The 11,944-nt window shown below is 46.9% G+C and overlaps 1 protein-coding gene across 1 annotated transcript in view; it reads left to right on the top strand.

Moving 5' to 3' along the window:
- The first annotated feature begins 933 nt into the window (after positions 1 to 933).
- Positions 934 to 11,944, top strand: part of SIAH3 (siah E3 ubiquitin protein ligase family member 3) — a 65,593-nt gene continuing 54,582 nt past the window's right edge. The window contains exon 1 of the mRNA XM_012805553.1: positions 934 to 1,142. Coding sequence (XP_012661007.1) covers positions 1,008 to 1,142 — 135 coding nt within the window. The 5' untranslated portion in view covers positions 934 to 1,007. The remainder of the gene's footprint in view (positions 1,143 to 11,944) is intronic.

Raw genomic sequence — 11,944 nt, 5'->3', positions numbered from 1 at the left:
TGTGGTATGTGCATTCTTAATCTCGATTTTAATGTCTGCAACAATCTAGTGGTTAATTAGCAATTTGCTGCCCACCAATATGCAAAAGAAAGACAAGCAGAGGTTCTCTGCATCTATAATTATTTTGCTGGTTTACAAGCCGCTTTCCTCTCTGTGTATGTTTCTCTCTGTGTGTGCATTCATGCATCAGGGATTTCATTATTTTTAGAAGCATACTCTGTGCATTTTTATGCTTTAATACTTTCAGACTTCAGTAATTACAGTATTCTGGGGAAAAATATGCCTTCCTCCCCCCTCCACTCCAATTGCATTTGTCAGGGGTTCTTTTCTTTGATAAAGAGAGGAGAGTAAGATTTGTCAAGGGCTGTAGTCCAAATTGCAGAGAGTCAGAGCGCAAGATTGAGAGATACACATTTTTGCTGCTGCCAAATCCTTATCTGGAATCAGAGTCTTGTAATATTTGATTTTCTCCCAAGCAGCTCTGGTGAGTCGAGCCACGATCTGCGTTATCCATCTGCCTACTTTGGAGCAGAGTGTTTTACTATTTGGCTGTTTAAACGCTTTACGTTTTTGCCAGGGCATTAGGAAAGGCTCTCATGTTAAATTAAGTCAATTAATAAATGGAGACACATTAAGCAATCAATTTTGTCAGCCTATCTTCCCCAGCATTATGTATGGTTGGCTGTAATCACAAGATAAATGCAATGTGCTGATCTATGGTAATGTTCAATAATACATTCTCCGCCAGGCTCAATTCATCAGGGAGTTTCGGTAGGGAAGGCATTTGTTATTGGCTGTCTCTGCACCTCAAGGATAACATTTCTGTCCTTTTGATTGGCCGCCTCACTGCTGCAAGATTCCAACCGTCTTATTTTGATGATGAATATGAAGGCACGCTAAGCCGGGCTGGAGCCGAGCGTTTCAGAGGCTGCGCTCCTTCCAGAGCCCAAGGACTTACCGCTTCCTTCGCTGCCTTCCCGGGCCAACAACCCCCCCCAAAAGTTGTGATGCTTTTCTTTACCCAGTGCTTTGGGGCTGTGTTAGATCTCATTCATCTCCGGTTTCAGCACTACAAGGCTAAACGGGTGTTCTCCGCGGCGGGGCAACTTGTCTGCGTCGTCAATCCCACTCACAACCTAAAGGTGAGTTGCCGCCTGTCATTTTACGTTCACCGGTTCGGGTTCGAGTCGTTTTCTCGGGAGGGGGCAGCGACTCTCCAGCGTGCTTGGCGAGAGGCTCACAAACGCCTGGTCGCTGGTGCTGGAAGGACGCTTGGTACCTGGAGCTGTTCGCCTTGGCTCACCTTTGATCTCTAGGTGGCTTGGTGTTAGTGGTGACAGGGTTGTTTCCCTGACCGGTGAGAAAAACCAGAGTGATGGTCTAATCTTGTCCCCCCCCACACACACACACGCTGTGCCGGCCTACGGGGGTGGGGGCGGAAGCGAGGTTTGTTGGAGGGAGCAGAGGAGCGCCTCCATCTCTCCCCCAAATATTTGTGGGCAAGTTTGCAGGAGACAGGGTTTGAAAAGTTGCCCAAATTGCTGTCTGTCCCATGTGATGGGGGAGACAGTTAAGCACAAAGATTTTGGAAGTCCTTTCTGGCTACCGCGGAAGCAGCTGAGGGTTGGGGGTGAGGAACCCAGACACCGGGACCTGGGAATTGGCAGGGTTTCTGTTTCTGCAAAGTGTCTGTCCTTGTCCTCAGTGTGTGCGTGGTGTCAGAAAGAGTTTGGCTTATTTCCTTCCTGCTAGCTAGATGTGCTGGTCGGCTGAGGATAGGAGGAGCTGGGATTGGCTTCAATTGTATCATAATGAAACCAGCTCAGCGCTGCTGCTGCTGCTGCTGCTGCCTGAAGCTCCCGGGCCGCTGCCTCACTGCCCTGGCGCCTCTGCATTTGTACCTTAGGGCCAATGCCCTTTAAAAGAGCCAAAATGTGGGGTCTGGAAGGGCAGCTCCACATCACCGCCCAGACCGACGGGAAGGGAATGAGAGCCGCTGGCTGGGGGCGGTGGGGAAGAAGGGATGGCAGTGGGTGAGGGGTGGGGCCGGGCGCAGCTGAACTCCCCTAACCGGAAACTCGGGGCGCCTTGACTCTGTCCTAAAATTAAAGCTGGACTCCTTGAGAGTTGCTTCCTGTCCTGCTCGCTGAGTGACGCAGACTGTTGGGGGAAGGGCAGAGTCTGCGGCGTCCGCACCGGGCTGTGGGGATAGATGTCATTCTGGCCGCCGCTGTTGGGCAGAAGAGCTTGCTAGGTGCTCATCACTTCATAAACTCCCACTGCCTGGGCTGTCCTCCGCCGGAGCCCTGCGGGTCAGCCCTGATGGGCGCGCCTCCTCCCCAATGCCTGGAAGTTTCAAGGAAAGACAGCTGCCTGGGGCTGCTGGGGCCATCCGCCCAGGCCAGTCCTGGGGGAGGGGCGGCAGACTGTCCTGGGACCCCTGGGTGAGCGTGACCTAGGATCTGACTTTCTGTGGCCCCATGCGGCGACTACTGCCATTCCACACAACCGGTCACAATCACTCTTTCCTTTCAATTACTATTTCAGTTACTATTTCTTCGTTCTTCTATGGCTTAGTTTTATAAGTGAGCATTCACTACCGTCATCCTTAGCAAAGGAAGTGTACAGTGTACATATTCAAATGTGATTCTGAATTCCATTTTACGGCCACTTTTGAGACCACATTCAAACTCCCATTATTTTGTCACTTTGCATTAGTTAGTTCCCTGTGGCAAGAAATTTTGTTTACTCCTGTTTTGCATTTTAATACCTTTAAAAATTGCTTATGAGACTTAGCATTTCCGAAGTTTGAATTTCTATGGTTCACTGACCAGGGCTGGTGGTGGGGAGGAGAGGGTGCTAAGGTCTGGCTCAGGCCAGGGGAAACCATCTGTGTATATGTTTCAGTGATGTCTGCCTGGATACTGACAAGTCCGGGAATCCAAGTTGGGGCTGGAGGCCTGGAGCCATTCTGGCCAGCTGTGTGACCTTGAGTGATTCCATCTCTCTGAGCCTTCTTTTCCTCACTATCAAAATGGGCTTATGAATATCTGGCCCGTCCCCTCCACAGGCTGCTGTTAGGGGATGAGAAGAGATTAGAGGTGAAGGTGCATTAACAACTATCTCTTCTAAAAAAAAATAATTAATAAAAAGTATGTTGTTTGTAATTTTTAGAGTTTCAATAGGAACTTCAGATGCTGTGACCTAAAGCCTTAGGGCAATGTGCAAATCTTAGAAGCAGTAACATAAAAGTGGGTGGCAATGAGGCCATGGCTCACCTTTTCACATACACTCTCATTTGGCTTTTCATTTCCTGTAAAACAAACACACAAATTTTTCTCAGCAGGTAAACAAAGCAAGTTGAGTGTAACCATTCCCACCAGGCTAGCAATGGCACACAGGATTCAGAGGGCTGCTCCATGCAGGGGGGACCCCCGCAGCCAAGGCTGCCTTTATGAAAGTATCTATAGGTATCATATACTCATCCAGGGTCCAGGTTGCCCCTGGAGTAAGTTTTACTAACTTCTCAAACCTGATGGCTAATAGCCAATTGCAGAGCTCTTAAAGGAATAACTCTATGAAAGCTTCACCACCCCATTGCTTATATTTAAAAGTGCATGAAACCTCAAAAGAAAAGTTCTTATTCTAAATGCTAATTTCCGTAAATAACCATGGAAATATGCTTCGGATGTAATAAGCTGTGATGGGGGGGGGGCGTGTCTTTTTTTTTTAAAGGGAAAAAAAATGTGGAATAGCTATTGATCTGTGGTGCTTCCCTGAACCTTGTATGACAGCCTAGTACATGAAACAGTGACCAAGGACAGAGAGGTTGCAACCTTGCTTTCAATTTTCTGAGTTGTGTGTAGCTACAGAGAGGGCTGGGAAGCCTGTGTTTTGCTTTATTGAACCATTTTTGGACTTTATCCTTTCCTGGGCTTTCCTAAGAATTCTAACTAACAGCGTTTTAGGACCTGAGGCAAGTGCTGAGTTATAATCAAAATTCACTTACAGAGCAAAGAAAATTGTGTATTTACCATGCTTCTATAGGTCACCTTCATTCTCGGTCTTGTTATGGTGATTACTCAGTAACCTGGGATTCCTTCAAGCAAGGCAGGGGCTTCTTGGGGACTGCTGATACTCTGCTTAAACCTATTATACCCCTTAAGCCCACCCTAATTAAAAAAGGGCCTCTAGAGTAGCCGGCCTTGAACATGAGCAAGCTCAGCTTTAAGTGAGTGCCAGGCAGTGGCATGCAAATGAGAGTATGTTTCCCTGTGCCTCTCTGTCTCTCTCTGCCCGCAGGGATGGTCCCTTGCACAGATTAGCGTTCAAATGGTGCCCCCACTTTTCCCCTCCGACTAGAAGTGACCACCATGGAGCCAGCTTTCCTGGCTGGCTGCCCTCTGCTTTTTCATTCACAGAGGTTATTGAAATGTGGTGAGCAGGCTGCAGGCTGGCGCTGGTGAGGCGCCTGCCCTGCCTGCCCTCCTGCCCCGGTCCTGATTCAGCACTCCTTTCTCCCTCCTGTCCTTTGCTTGTCTCCAAACCAAAAGACCCTTTTTCTCCTGGCTCCTCTCCTGTTGGCTTTTGCTGTCTCTATAATGCTCTGCCCAGGGCAGCCCTGCCTCCTCCTGCCCTGTCTGTAGAGGTGCCCTTTGACGGGAGGGGTGGTCAGTCCCTGTGCTCAGGTTTCCCCAGGGGAGCTTCTGTCCTGCTAGCCAGGGTCCCTCGCTCAGCCCCTCTGGAGTAGCACTTCCCAAGCAGACAGTAGCTGGCTAAGTGACTTCCTCCTTTTTAACCACAGCCTTTGATAAACAAGTTTCTAAAGGAAGACTAGCAAAATGCTTTCTGGCCAACTTCCCAGTTGCTCTTGGATACCTCCACCCTGGGCCAGCACTGCCCTTAGAACCCTATATGCTCTCCTTGCCTCTGGAGAAAATAAGTGTCCTCTCCTCCTCTGGGAAGGGGAGGCTTTTCATGTCCCTAGAGCTCTTCTCTATTGTAACCTATTAATATTGGTTTATAACAAAAATACACACACACACACACACACACAGAGGATGGGATGGGCATTTGGGGCAATGATAGCTTTAATTTAAGTGCCTGACAGATAGGGAATCTCAAACTGAGGCATTTCAGTACCACTGAGTGTGTGCTGATGGGAAGGGTAGGGGGCTGCATGGAGGAGGGGCAGGCTCATCCTAGGAAAGATGGGAGAGACGTGGCAGTGGCATCTCTTTGGAAATCCGCCCTGGGGCTTTGCTAACTCTTTTTTCCCTCTGCTCAGCAGGCGGCTGAATGAGCGCTGAAGACCTGAGCTCTGTCTTTTGAGATTTAGAGGTGGCCTTTGGAGTGTTCAGCATGAATATCTACTTTAAAGCAGCTAAAGGCTTCCACAAGATGTTTAATAGCTGGTATGTGGGTTACTCAGTTCTTAGCGACACAGCCACCTCTGAGGGTCTCATTCCCCTTCCTCTGGGTGTTTCAGCTTCTTTCTCTGCCCACCCTTGAGCCACTTCACTGCTCATTAGCACCTCGCAGGGGCTGGGGAGACGGTGAGGGAGGGGGCCCCAGGCTGGTGGTGTTCACTCTGCCAGCGTCATTCTAAAGACTTTGCTGCCTCTTCCAGCCCTTGGGTTTCTGTGGGCGTTATAGACACTCCACTCTATGGGCGCTGAGCAGCCGTGCGGTTTTCTTGGTTAATGGTGATTGCAGATGAGGCTCCGGAGTCACATATCTGGGAGGCGCAGAGCCCCGAGCTGTAATTTGGTTAGCTGTGTGCTGGTGATTGAGTTGCAGAGCAGGCTGGGGCTGGCGGGGTGAGCCGATTACCTCGGCTCTGCTTTATCCAGCATCCCCAAAGCAGACTTGGTGGGGTTTCCTTCCCCAGGATCCCTCACCCTGCAGGGACTCCGGGGAAATTAGAAAATAGATACTGCAACCTGTCTTTGAAATCCACAGAGAGGTCAGGGTTATTTGGATGGCTTCCCTGGGATAAGACAGATTATTTTCCTAGCAATTAACAATCAGAAAAATAATTATCTGTGAAGGTATTTTACCCTCAGCAAGGTCGTCTTGACCCAAGCAGAAAGGGGAATAGTGACTTGTTTAGGCAAGAAATGTCACGTGGAAGGGGTCCATCTGAGGAACCTGTTCTCCCCTGGAGGTAAGCAGCTCATTGGGTGATGGGGACAATGACAAGACTAGGAGGCTAAAGCTTCTTATTTTACAGTTAAGGAAACTGAGACCAGAGAGGGGGATCAACTTGTATTGGTTTCCTGTGGCTGCTATTACAAATGACCACAAATTGAGTGGCTTTAGACCATGGAAATATACTCTCTCTCAGTTCTAGAGACGAGAAATCCTGTTAAGGTGTCAGCTAGGCCGTGCTCTCTCCCAGGGCTCCAGGGAAGAATTTTGCCTGCTCCAGCTTCTGCTGGTTCCCTGCACTCGTTGCCCTGTGACGGCATCACAGGACCAATAAGAATTAGCTTTTAAACTTTTATCTTTCAAGGTTAAGTAGCCTTGTACAGCACTTAAGTTATCACAGTCCCTTTGCAAGGGAACAATTTCACAATCTCTGCCATTGTGTTCTAAGGAATACAGTAAGAAGAAATAATCTGTATTAATGAGGGTTCTAGAGGGACATAGAACCAGTAGGAATTGCATACAGATAGATGGGAGAGGGTTTAGTAGAGGAACTGGCTCATGCAATTGTGGTGACCGAGAAGTTCTATGACAGATCATCTGCAAGAGGGAGACCCTGGGATACGGGTAGCATGGCTCAATCCAAGTCAGAAGGCTTCAGACCCCACTGGGTTGAATGGTTAACTCTCAGTATGAGGCCAAAAGCTTCAGGACCCAGGGGCTGCTGGTGTAACTCCTAGAGGCCAAAGGCACAATGAGCCTGGAGTTCTGATGTCCAAGGCAGCAGAGAAGTCTGTCCAGCTCTGAGAGAGACCAGTGGCCTTCTGTATTTGTTCTCTCTGGGCCCAGCAGATTGGATGGTGCCTGTCCTACCATCCACACTAAGGGTAGATATTCCCACTTGGTTCACTCAGACCCACATGCTAATTTCACCTGAAAAACACCCTCACGACATGCCTCAAATAATCGTTTACCAGGTTTCTAGGTATTCCTTAATCTAGTCAAGTAGATACCTATGCACAAACCCAGCCCTTGTCACCTTGCTATCTCCTCAAACAATACTTAATTTCCAAACAAAGATAAAATAACAAGATAATAGAACAAATATGATTTAGCTATAATGATGCAACTATCCTGTGTACAACCAAATCACTAATCCTCTCCCCAGATTTCAGCTTTCCATACTTTAACATTTGGGGTTTTAATCTCTTCATATCATGATTTTTGGAATTACATACATTAGGGATTTTGATCTTTGGGGATTTCAGCATTCGAGATTATGGAATTTAAGATTGTGCCCTTCAGGATTGCAATTGGCACCAATTGTTGACACAGTCAGTGTGATGAAAGTGGCTCCTCAGACCTGGCTTCACCTCTCCGCACTCCCCACCTGACTGTCTCTCATGGCCCTTCCTCCCTCTCTGCAAACCTTAGCTTTCACTGTTTCTTGGTATTTTGTGAATTGCCTTTAGTCTTAAAGAGAATTTTGAATAGAACAATTTCTTGCCTTATGTGAAAGTCAGATTTGTCCTTAATGTTCAGCTTCAAAGAAAGTGTGGGACCTTGTTGGGCTCTGAGCCCAGAAGTCCAGCAGGAGAGAGGCCGGGTCTCGCAAGGATACCTGTGCTTGCAGTGGACAGGACTGGCACGAGCCTGGCCCTGTCATTCACAGAGCCGGGAGCCGTGCAGATAATTCCCCTTCTCCACCCATCCTGAAAACTGGCCCCTCGTGACTTATGCATGACTTCTTTCCATTAGCAACAGCTTGAGTAAGCACATGAGGAGGTGGCTCTGTGAGGGATATCTGATGTGGAAGGCACAGATCTGCAGGCTCAGTGGCACCACTCTGAGATTCAGCAGGGTGGGGAGAGATAGGGAGGAAAAGCTGCATGTGCCCCTGAGATAGTGTGTTTCCTCTCTGCCTCCCAGAGTTCATTGCACCTGGAGCAGGGTAGTCTCTCTGAGCCAGCCAGAGATGTGGAGGGAGTGTGATGCTTGATCAAGGCTGTTAGCCTGTGCAATTGAAGAAGGTTGAGAGAGAGAGACTGAGGCTCTGGCCTTTCCCAGCCAAGAAAGAATTCCTAGATCTCACTCTAGTCATAGAATTAAAGACAAAAATTACTGAGCTAGGCACTGGACCCAGGTCCCCTGCATTCCAGCCTGAGTTTCTACACGCACACAGACACACACATATGTACACTCACAACTGGCAATTCTGAGATGCCACCCTGTTTGGGCCCGGAGTGATCTCTGAACAGCAAGATCACAGGATGCAAAGCCCCATGGGTGAGGAAACCTGGTCCCCAGCACAGTGGAAGAAAGGATTTGATGAACAAGAACCCTCTCCCCATCCAGTCTGTGACTGAGCCCTCCAGCCTCAGGACAGAGGCCAGGGACTCGGTTTGAATCCAGTGTCGCTTTCCTGGGATAACATCTTGACCTCCTGAACCCACTTGCCTTCATCTATAAAGAGGTTGTTGTGAAGATGAAATAATATGACACACATAAAGTGCTCCGCACAGCCCCTGGCATATCATAATTACTCCATAAACAGGAGTTATTATCGTTACAATTAGGTTGCGTCCCATTGAGATGTTACCTGATGCACAAGATGTGATCCATGTTCTTTTGCATAATTTGGCTGGGTGACCAAACTCCTACTCAAAATGGATGTTATAGGCAAGCTGGAAGGGACAGCAGCAAAAGGACTTTATCAGTTGAGGACCAAGACTTTGAAGCATAGTGTGTTCCAGCTGAGAAAACCAGAATGACATTCTTGGTCAAGGTCCTGGTCTGACAAACAGGGCTCAGAGAAATGCAGTGACCCCCAGGTTCCAGCTGGGGAGGATCCTCAGGGCTGGGTCTGCTGTGCCACCCTGTAATCAGCCTGCTTCTTTGTCTATGTCACTGCACTGCTGGGAGAGGGACACTTGCGTAAGATCACTGCAGTGCTGGACCTCATCTCAGAGTGGTCTTTGTTCCCAAGGCCTTGCCAAGGTATCAACTAGCTGGATAACAGTGAGGAATTAAAAAAGCAAATGTCCCTTGTGTCTCTAGTGCTGACACAAATATATAGTGAGGGACAGGGATGAGGATCCCAGTGAAGTCACCAAACCCTTGCAGTCATAACCCTAGATTTTCACATAGCAGGATAGATCAGGTTCTACTCCTAAAGGCTGCATTTTCATCTTGACCGTGGGCCCAGGGTGAAGGCACCATCAGAAAACAGATCAGAAACCAGCCTAATGTTTTTAGCAGAGAAACAGGGTCTTTGTGGATAACTTAGTACCGAGGTTGAATCGCATATGTTAGTTTTACTTGCAAGAATGCTGAATCTCTTAATAATTTCTTGGTCCTCTAATATATTTTTTAATCACAAATCCACAATAAGGAGGAAGCTCTGGGATACAGAGCTGTAGTCTGAGGAAGGAAGGGTTGGAGTCTAGTTCCCCCAGGATGAAACAGGAGAGGGTCCTCTGTGGAAGAGAAGGGCCATTGCAGCCCTTGTTTGGAGAGAGAAGACAGGGTTAGCTTAGCATTGGGAAGGCCCCACAGAGATGGAGCCAAATCCAGATCAAGAGCAGATTTTACAAGAGACTGGCCCACAAGCCTAGCTACCTGCCACCCTTGTAACCAGAATTCCTGACCCCTCAGATCTAATTCCTACAATTTTGCCAAGATGTGTCAAGAAGTTGAAGGCAAGTAGCCACTCAGAAACTTGGTTCCTGTTGTCAAAATTAGAGGTGTATGGGGGCTTCTCCTAAGTCAAGCTGGGTATACGTCCTGAACCGCTCAGACAGCAGACAGTAGTTTTCTGCTCTCTGAGTTACGCACACAATAAAAACAATCTTGATAATAACAGCCACAAAGTGCTATGCCCGGGAATGATGTTAAATGCTTCTGCATTAATTGTCACTGGGAAGTAGTCTATTACTATCATTATTATCCATTATACAGAATATCAAACAGAAAGGGGTTAAAGAGCTTGCTCAATGTCACCCAGCTCTTTGTGGCAGAGCCTTTTTCTTTCAATTGAAATTCTGGGCTTTTAAGCCCTTCTTGATATGTCCTCCCTTAGAGTTCACTATTCACAGCAAACAACTGAGCCGACTTGCCTGGCCTTAGAACTAATATTGAGTATAATATATTTCATTTTAAAATACTGAGCTGGGATCCTGTCTTGTTCACTTGTGTGTATAGACACACACACATGTACACTCTAGCTTTTGGTGGACGATCCTGGGAGTATTCTCTGAGCTCCTCTATGCTCTCCAGGGCATGGAAGCCCTGTTGGCCTGCAGTGGTGATTTCTCCCCTTCCCCCGGCTTGCTGGAATCTCCTAAATAAACTGCTGCAGCCCAGTCCTGACCTTAGGCTCTGCTTTGGGGAACCCATATTAAGATTATGTATGTGGTATGAGGTATTTAATAGACCTAATCTGATATGCTGTTGATTCATGGTTGTAATAAAGCAGGAACAATTATAATATCCTCAATCAAATGAGCTGTTACAAAACCACTTGAGAATTTTGTGAGCACTTTAAGTCTAAAATCTGAATTTTCAAAGCTTGCTATTAAATCATTTAGAATGTTTACATTTATTTTTATTTTTATTTTTTTTTGAGACAGAGCCTCAAGCTGAGCCCCTGGGTAGAGTGCCATGGCTTCACTGCTCACAGCAACCTCCAACTCCTGGGCTCAAGCGAGTCTCCTGCCTCAGCCTCCCAAGTAGCTGGGACCACAGGCGCCCACCACAATGCCCGGCTATTTTTTGGTTGCAGCCATTATTGCTGTTTGGCGGGTCTGGGCTGGATTCGAACCTGCCACCTTAGGTGTATGTGGCTGGCGCCTTAGCTGCTTGAGCCACTGGTGCTGCGCCAGAATGTTTACATTTTTAAAAAAAGATTATGTATGTGTATAGTTTTTGTTACCTAACATTTATTGAGTATTTACTAAGTGCCACGCATGTGCTAAGTGATTTATCTGGATTGCCTTTTTCAAAATCTTCAGGGTGATGCCATTAGACTATCCCCAGTTGACGCAAGAGGAAGCTGAGGTGCCAGAAGATGAAGTGACTTGTCCAAGGACATACCCAGTGAGCAGTGGAGTTTAGTTCATGCTTTTAACCTCTGTGCTGATCTGTCTATCCCTCTGGTTCATAGAATTGGTTGTCTGGAAGCTTCTACAAATCCCTTAGCCCTCCAAATTCAGGCTGTGTTAAAATTATGATTTGCAAACCGTATTTCAGGAAGATCTTCAAAAATTGGGATTTGCATACAATATTTCAGGGAAGGCTTTTCCACAACTACACATAAATGCCTAACTCAAAATTATCCTATCAAAAAGGAAGTTCGGGCTCCATAACCATTTTTTTAATTGAGTTACCAGATTTGATAGGTGGACAAAATGTCTAGAACTAGGACTGACCCCCAAATCTGGGACGTAAGATGTCCTGTCATTCTCTAACAGTGGAGGCTAGTTTACCACATTGGAAATGCAAATACTCTCTAAGCACCGAGATGCCATTAAATTGGTTCATTTTTTTTTTTTTTTTTACCTAAGAAAAAAAAAAAAGAAGAAGAAAAGAAAGACATCTTTTTATTCAAAGCCAAACTGGCCTTGAAGAAAATGTGGCTCTTACCTGGGAACACCTGTTCTCTATGAGATCCACAGGCCTTTGAAATTTCCTTTCTCATTAGCAGCCACACTCGATCACTAAACTTATTTATTTTTTCTAAAATCAAAGAGGAATGAAATTTTAATGACCATTTTCTATCTAATTTAACTCAGCTTCTATG

Source organism: Otolemur garnettii, unplaced genomic scaffold (genome assembly GCF_000181295.1).
Source record: "Otolemur garnettii isolate 467f Iridium unplaced genomic scaffold, OtoGar3 scaffold00043, whole genome shotgun sequence".
In the NCBI taxonomy this organism is placed as follows: domain Eukaryota; kingdom Metazoa; phylum Chordata; class Mammalia; order Primates; family Galagidae; genus Otolemur; species Otolemur garnettii.
This window is presented reverse-complemented; position numbering and strand designations above follow the sequence as displayed.